The sequence below is a fragment of the Crocodylus porosus genome, unplaced genomic scaffold (genome assembly GCF_001723895.1).
Source record: "Crocodylus porosus isolate Cpor-Errol unplaced genomic scaffold, CroPor_comp1, whole genome shotgun sequence".
In the NCBI taxonomy this organism is placed as follows: domain Eukaryota; kingdom Metazoa; phylum Chordata; order Crocodylia; family Crocodylidae; genus Crocodylus; species Crocodylus porosus.
Window position 1 is genome coordinate 76,199,580 of NW_017728947.1, and position 8,671 is coordinate 76,208,250.

The 8,671-nt window shown below is 44.2% G+C and overlaps 1 protein-coding gene across 6 annotated transcripts in view; it reads left to right on the forward strand.

The window, feature by feature from the left end:
- TTLL5 (tubulin tyrosine ligase like 5) overlaps window positions 1–8,671 on the forward strand; it is a 170,208-nt gene that overhangs the window by 147,695 nt on the left and 13,842 nt on the right. For 4 of the 6 annotated variants that reach the window (XR_002104024.1, XM_019551869.1, XM_019551870.1 and 1 more), the window contains one exon: window positions 6,338–6,423. The exons of the other annotated variants lie outside the window; for them this stretch is intronic. Coding sequence is in view for 3 of the 4 variants with exons in the window: in XM_019551869.1 (XP_019407414.1) it covers window positions 6,338–6,423 (86 nt within the window). In the remaining variant the exon portion in view is untranslated. Of the gene's footprint in view, window positions 1–6,337; window positions 6,424–8,671 lie in introns of those variants that run through there. 6 annotated transcript variants of the gene reach the window in all.

The window sequence follows — 8,671 nt, forward strand, 5'->3', positions numbered from 1 at the left end:
GTGGGTGACTGGGTCTGCAGAGAATAGAAATAGGCATCAGTTTCATCCTCTGCATCCCTGATCCCCCTCAGCCTGCTCACCGCAACCTGGAGCTCACTTACCTGCTCCTCCAGGACCCTAAGTCGTGCCCAGGAGGGACAAGCAAGGAGACCTCCAGGCCCCCCACCCCCTCAGGACCCCACCAAGCCTCGTCCACAGACAGGGGGACAAGGGGTCACCGACCCCACCATGAGCTCCGTCTGGGTGGAGGCCTCAGAAGAGCCCACGATAGGCGGCAACACCAGGGCGGGGCCCCTGGCAGCTGCGCTCCACGTCTGCATCACCATACTTGCAGAGGTGCGTCCGCTGCTTTGCTCCCTGGAGGTGCCGCTCTGTGCAGCTACCTCGTGCCTGCCTTACATGAACGCCGGCGCAAATGCCGGTGCGCCCTTACAGAGCGCGCCTCTTTGCGTGCAGCTCCCTGTCTGGCAAGCTAAGGCGGCACTGAAGGGCTTCCCCTCCGGATCCGCCTCGGCTGTGCCGTGCCCTCTGCTCCACTTACCTTAGGGGGAATCAGCTGTTGCTGCACCCACCACTGTCTCCTCTGCTGCTGCTGCTGCTGCTGCTACCTCCGCCACTGAGGTAAAAAGTGTGTAATATTCCTCCTTGGAGATGGATCCCCTCCTCCGTCCTCTGTAGGTCTTTTTAGCCACTTGCTTTCTTTATGTTCTGAACCTTTTAACCTTTTTTGGCTTTATTGCTATGTTGTGGGAGAGAGTTCTACAGGTTAAGTATGTGGTGTGTAAAAAATAAAATAAAATAAAAAATCCTTTTAATTAGTTTTAAATGGGTTTTCTTTCTTTTTCATTGGAATAGCCCCTTATTAATGTGTTGTGAGAGAATAAACAGGAGGGCTGGATTTACTTCAGGCTGAATTTATTTTATTGTCAGTTGCTATTAGATTTCTCTGTCATGTCCTCTTTTATTTGTCTCCTGAACATTAGAAAGTGTCATCTTTTAAATCTCCCCTCATCTTTCGCTTAGCCACCTTTGGTCATGCTTATGCTCTGAATGTTGGTGGGAGGAAGCCACATTCATATTGCCTCCATGAGTTCTGCAGAGTCCTGGAGGTCTCTTAGATCTGATTCCTGCCAGGTTTGCAGACCCTTCACATCCCCTTCCTCATTTAATAACAGGGCTTTAATAAAAAATAACCAATTTACATTCTACTGAAGTGCTTAGGAGTACTGATGATGCAGAGAGCAAGTGCTTGAAGTGCACTGATGTTGCAAGGAGCAAGACTAGGACAGCAAAGTATGTTTGAGGTGTGTTGACTACACTGTATTGGAGAAGCTGTACATATCCTGTATGCACTGTGCCTGTCTTTGTAAATCGTGTCCTAAATGCATTTTTGAAAACCACTCAAAAGAAAACAAGACGTGAGCAGGGTTAGTCAACTCAGCAAGTGCAGATGTTTAGTATCAAGACTGCCAGGTTTGTGCAGGGGATTTTGCCATTTGATTCCGTTCTGGGGTGGCTCATGTTAGTACAGGTGACAGGCGGTATCAGTGGGTTCCTTTGCTGGGCAGCAAGGATGTGTATTTGAAGATGCCGGTATGCTGTGCTCACTTGTTGGCAGGGGAAATGTTTATCCTTGGACAGACTTTACTTTGCTGCATTTTTGTGGTTTCTGCTCTGTGACAGGCAGGAGTGTGGGAAAACCGGAAAAAGCTCAGCACCAAAAATGCACAGAAGGGGGAAAAAAAGCAAAAGATTCCTTCAGAATTTCAGAAACCTAATCCAAGTATCGAAGGCTGCAAGGAGCCGCTCCGGAAATATTTTCCAAGTTGCCTTTCAGACTCCAGCACAAGGCTCTGAAACCATTCTTACCATTCATGGGATCCTACAGTAACATTTTTTCACTTACATGGAAAGCACCAGTGCCCAGCTATTCTTCCAGCACACTGGGAGCTGACTATTTTCAAACCACTGTCTTTCTAGCTGCCTAATCAAATCAAAGTATCCTTGTCAGGAAAATGACCAGAATGCTGTGCACAGGGAAGAGTGGATGGGGGAAAAGGTCTGCTGCAAAGAAACATAGAGATTAGAGATGAAAAAGATGTCTTTCATGTTCCAGCCCATTCTTTCCATTCTCCAGCCATTCTATACAGAGCATTTTCTGATGCTATGTACAGCCTGCTTTTAAATAACTCCAGTGGCAGAATTTTGCCACTTCCCATGTAAGATAATTTAAGGGTTTAAATTACCTTATTACTAAGACATATTTCTCCTGTATAGCCTGAACTCCACTTTTGCTTTGTTTCATCCTATTACTCCCTCTTCCTGAAACATCCAGAACACTTGCCTTTCTAAATTATTGATAGCTTTTGAATATTCTCCTTGTACCTCTCATAGTTACTGAGATTTTGTTAACCTCTCTTTTCCTCATATACAGTACACTCTGGTTAATTTGCCACTTCAAAGGGACTGCGTATAATAGCAAATTATACAGTAGTGACCCAAGATCAGGATGTAATCACTAAAGGGAAAATGCTGGTGGGGAACTGGAACAGTTTCAAATTATCCTATAGGTAAATTTAATTAGTAGTTTCACTTACCAGGTTCTTAATTATTTCTCTCTCCCTTTTCCCTTATTGGACCTTCTTCAGTTGGTTATTGTTTTGTTTATATTGAGGCTCCCAAATTGGTTACATCAGAAAGTATGATGCAAAATATAATGATGAAAGCATGATACTTTACTTCTCTGTAAAAAAACACATTGTAGCTCTGGCTTTTTGGCTGGCACATTACTTTTCCAGTTTACCTTAATTTGCTATTCACTATCATCCCTAACTCTGACTTGAGTGCTTTCCAGGCCTCCTTCCTCCCAGGAGATCTCATTTTCCTGGAATAAACTGACTAGCATTCACTGAAGCTGTGCTTTGTTTTCTCCATTCCAATATTAATGGTTCTGTGACTTTTCTTTCTAATTTTTCTAAGTCTTCTTTCTTTCTTTCTTTCTTTCTTTCTCTCTCTCTCTCTCTCTCTCTCTCTCTCTCTCTGCTTTTTTACACCTTGGAACTTTGTTTAGTATCTTAATAGGATCTTCTCAAAGTTGTTTGCAGCACTTCCTCCAGAGACAAGACTGCAAAGACAGACTGGGATCAATTTTGTCTGTGAACCACCTCTTCCTTGCAAGCACTATCATCTCACTTTTAGCCAGTACACATGGTACACAGAAAATGAGGGGAAGGAGAATAGTTAGAAACTTCTGCAAAAAAAAAAAAGATTGAAATTCTGAAGATGAACATTACTGACTAATACAAAAAGTATCTAAATTGGGAAGCTGCCCTGCTTAGCACATGAAAGCAAAAAGTAATGGAACAACCAGATAAGTAAGGGATCAGGGAGAAAGACCATCAGCTTGGAGGATGAATATGTTCTTTTTTTTATTTACTCAGTCTCCCAACTTGTAAAAGGAGGAGGTTATCTTTGTTGTGGACTGTGTCCAAAGCAGACTTCTTATTAAACTAACAAAGTGGATAAGTGGTGACCACATTAAGCTGTGGAAAAAGATATGGGTATTGAAAGGAACTGTTTACGTTTTAACTACTTGGAAATATGACTCCATGCAAGGGTCTCATGTAGCTCCATATTTTTTTGTCTCAGTAATTCCTAGATGAAGCGCTTCAACCACAAAGAGAAAGATAATTCTCCTTCTTGCTAACACTACAAATTCATACTGGTCTCTAGGACTCCAAACTTGACTCTGGCAGTTAAGGTTGAAAAATAGCCAAGTAGAAGATGATTTGTGGTGCCAATGGAGAAAGAACCTGGGTAGAGGGTGGAACAAGTTTTTTGCTAGCTGTAGATCTGCAGCAGTTGATAATGTTAACCATCATGGCATACATAGACCTTCTGTGTTAATGTATTTTCCCAGCACTCTCACTTGGGCACCTGCTGTAAGTGAATGTTTCCCTGTAGCTAATAGTGGTGTGGGCCAGAAGAAAGAAGATATATAGACATAGGATAAAATAATGGAATCCTCCTGCATTACTTATACTTTTCTGAATTCATTTTTTATGGGACCAGCAATATCTGCAGACGGTCCAAAAGTTCTGTAATATCATAATTAACACAAAAACAAGGAAGAGATGATGCCTTTTGTCAGGCCTCAGCAATCTATCCCAGAGCTTGGTGGAGTCCTAACTGCAATCTGATATGGCAGGAGCCAGATGTTTTAGAGTGGGCTGGGCCAATCCTGGCAGATGTGCAAAAAGCAGAGGAAGCGACCACAGGGAGAGTTCTGCAAATGGCTGTGGTTCTGTTTTGAATCCTATCCTTCTAGTGTTTATTTATTCACCGGCACATGTAAAATGTCTCAAGTGTGCTGGGCGTCTCTCTCTCCCAAGCAGAATGCCCACTGTGGAGAAGACAGCAGCAGAGTAAGCGTGTGACTGTTATTAGGACCCCTTTCACTTTTTGCTACTGAGGCACACATGTTGTTTTAGCTCTTGAGCATCTGGGTTAAACAGGCTGCCTGACCCTTAGACATATTTTGGCAGCTATAGCAGTGCATCTGAGAGAAGTGTCTTGATTTAACACCCTGACACAGCTGGGCTCACTGGGCTTGCATCTCTTAGCCCCTGGCCAGCCTTAGATCATACACACGGATGCATATACAGAGACACTCTGTCCAAGAGCAACAAAGAGGAACAAGCCTGTCTGGCACTGGCTTTTCACATCTGGTACTGTCCTTTTGTCAAACCTCAGCTTGTGTATGATGCGAGTTTGCTGGTGTCAGTCCTATCCTTCCTGACCCATTAGTTTCCATTTATAGCATTTCTGGAAATAAATTACACCAAAGAGGCTCAAAGGTTAACCAGGGAAAGGAGTGCATTGTCACCTATAAAATAACAGACAGAAAGAGCTCGTCTGGATTCTCTGCTTTTGACTGGACTATGCAGCATAAGCAGTAAGAGAAACTATGTGCATATGAGGTCCAAAGCTGTCCCTAAGAGAAAATATCCATGGGTATCAGCATTTATCTGATGGTAGCATTTAAAATTGTGACTGCTCTGAGATGGTTCTGCCGTGCAAATATAATATCAGACTACCTCTTCTTCCAAACTTCAATTTCATACATACCCAACCAAAATAAAATCCAAGTTCTCGTCACTGGCCATGCAGCTGCCAAGAGCACCTGGATTACTGGGAACTTGCTGACTTTGAAATTTAAAGGCAAAAGGGTTTCAGTCAACACTTCAGAAACTGCACGTGTGCCTGCATCTGTTAGCCATCAGGGCATTGTATGGGGATTGGAGACTACAGCGCTTTCATTGGGCAGAGCTGGGAGTAACTCTCAACCAATGCAATGGAGCAGGGTAGGTGGAGGGAGAGACAGGATTGCAGCCGAGAGAGTGTGAATGGGGAATTCTGGAGCAATCAGAAACAGAGGCAGGAAGGACCAGATGTTGAATCGAGAGACAGAAAGCTTGAGAGTGAGCAGAGAATAAATTAATATATCTCAAGGCCAAAATGGATTGTTATGATCATCTGATTTGACTCCTCAAAGTGAGTTAGTTAAGTTAATCTATTTTCATGAGAGAGAGAGACAGCTAGTTTCTCTCTGGGTGTTCAGACTAGCTCACTTTAGAACATATGGAGATTTTTTTTACTTGGGCAGCTATGTTCTGTTTAAGGCCCATTTAGGTTCCTACTGAAGCAATCTGGATCTGACACTTTGTTTCCCAAATCCTTTGCAGCAGGGCCTGCAGAGAAATTTACCTTATGCCTTTTACTGGGCTAGTAGGGATTGGATGCTTTTGCTAGATCTTGGATTCCAAGGCTGAAGAGGACTAGCAGCTCATTGCACTTGTGAGCTGCTTCTATTGGGTTTAGGATGTAAGATCCTGAGCTTAGCTCTGAATGTAATGTTCACTGTCGGTCCCTTACCTGCCCTTCCAGAGATGTTCCCTTTTGCTTCTGGTCACCGAATATTAGGAAACCCACAGAACTACTGTGTGTTCTTTAAAGCAGCTTGACAGCTTAGAACCACATGTTGCTTTTTTAACCTCTCAACTCTTTCTTCCATCAGTCAGCCTTAGGGGCACCCAGGATGAACAGCTGCATGTCACTCATAGTAAGCTCTTGCAGGTGCTAGTAGGCTCTGGTCTCTCTGCCTTCTTGGAGCTGTGTGCTACCATTGCTCAGTTCTTGCCACATTTGAGCATGGTTTCTTGGCTACCATTCCCAAGCACCAATAGGCTGTACAACCTAGTAACCCTCCAGGCAGCTTTGCTCTGGCCTGGTAACTTCCACGCTTCGCACGGTCTAATCAATTGTTTTTGCTTGTTAGGGTGACCTCTACAGAAGGGCATCTGAATGGATTCCAGAACAGCCTTAACAGTGCTGCATCCTGTGAGCCCAGCACAAACCCCACAGGTGAGTGCCAGTCCCAAAGACCACAAGAGCTGAGTGGAGAGGTAATGTACTACATGAACCTTCTCTAAGAGTTGTCAGGGAAGAGGCTATCCATCCAGCAAGAAAGAGCATAGCTGCAGCCTGGGGTCAGCTAGAAAGGGAATGAATTTCTCCCAAGTTCCTAATAAAAGGCTATGCTGAATGGAGCTGAGTTGAAAATGGAGGTTACCTAGAAACTGGGTTGAGAGAAGACTTCAGAGCCCCATTGCTTTAACTCAAGGGAGCGCTACTATTTTGAGTTTGGCCTTTGAGGGGTTGGAACAGTCTTTTAATTTATTTTTCTGTCTTGCACAAAATACCCTTTGTTCAGAGAAGGTAAATTGAGGTCTCAGAATTAGCTGATCAGTAAACTCCATCAACTGATGTAGAATGTCTCAGAGGGGAGACTTCTAATAAAGTCCTATGGACTTGGCTTCTCAAATCTTACTTCCCCAGTCAGTGATAGCCCCTTGAGAAACCCTTTTGGATTAAGCAATCTCAGGGAATAACCCAATTCTTTTTCCTGCGGTTCAGAAGTCTTTGCAGAGCACATACATTACTAGTTTAGATGAGCTAGTGCCATTGCTATGGCACTCTATTCCATGATGCTGCAGATAAGAAATTTGCAGCTGAATTGCACTCCAACAGCTGAGCTTTCATTTTAAAAGAATTATGTTTCTGGCTTTTATGGTTGTTGAGAGAACCTTGAAAATGTGACCCAAGTGTCACTGATACAGTGATTTCTGCCTGAAATAAAAGCTGAGAGGAGCAAACTTCCCCATTTGTCTTGTTTAGGTAGTTTGCTTTGTAACTTAGAAATAATATTTCCCATATTAATGTCACCAGTTTCACTGGTGATCCTGTAGCCCAAACATCCAGCTAATGTACTTATTGTACAATTCCAAACTGCCTCCTGTGCTTTACCATCTGCCAAATCTCCCAGTTTTCCTTCTAGAGAATTTAATGAGGTAAGTAGCCATGTCCCTGTCAGGCCAGGCCTCTCTTGGTCTGCTATCTGGTACCATGTAAAACAGTACCGCTTGTTCCATGGTTGGGTTGTCACCAAGGACACCAGCACCCCAATTTGGGCTTGCCTGGGTGAGGAGAGCATGTGGACACCCAGCAGGACTAAAAAAAACAAGACCGGTGAGCTCCCTGCAAGCCCATGGTCATCCATACCTGAAGAGGACATGGGTGCCACCAGGTTACTCTGCCCGAAGAATCACCAGTGATGCAAAACAACTCAACTAACATCATCAGAGGGGGTTGTTACAGCATCTAAGGTGCCCCAACAGTTCAGCAGCCTTAGGACTGATCTGACCTGACCTGGGTAGCCATATCTATAGAAAAAGGTACATTGGAGCCTAAGAGTGTGGGGACAGAGTAAAATGGGATTGTCAAAATAAATAACAAAGCCAGTATTTTACTGCTTGTACAGTTAATGCAAAAAATCTGGTTTGCTGCAGAAACAAAGCCCAGAGTATGTAGCCCTGGATATGAGCTGGGATACAAATAAGTATAAATGCCTAGTTCTCAAGAAACAACATCCTGGCTCATTATGTGGACCTGGATGAAGAGATCAACAGGCTGAATTCTGTCCTCTTCTTCTCAGTTGCCTCCTTCAGAACTCTCTCCCCCTTCAGAACTCTCTCCCATGCCACCATGTAGTCTTTAGCCGTGGAGGAAACAAACCCCTCATTGTAAAAGAAGCCCCCAGCCTCTTCTCTAAACATTGCTTAGTATGGCTAGCTCTACTGATCTGAATGTGCTTGTGATAACGGAAGGCAGCAGGTCCTCTCTGTCCTTCCCTGTTTTTGAAAGCACCTTCCAGAAATTAATGCAGTGCACATGTGAGTTGTGGGCAACATAGATTTCATAGACATCAGGGCTGGAAGGGACCTCGGAAGATTGAGTCCAGCCCCCCGCCCAAAGGGCAGGAAGTCAGCTTTGGTCATAGGATCCCAGCAAGATAAGCATCCAATTTGCTTTTGAAGGTGTTCAGAGTAGGTGCTTGAACCACCTCTGATGGCAGACTGTTCCAGACCTTGGGGCCTTGGACAGTAAAGAAATTTTTCCTTATGTCCAGCCTGAAACAGTCTCGCAGTAGTTTATGACCATTCGACCTCGTCATCCCTTGGTGGGGCGCTCTGGTGAACAAATGTTCCCCCAGATCCTGGTGGTCACCCCTGATGGCCAACTTATAGGTGGCCATCAGATCACCCCTGAGCCT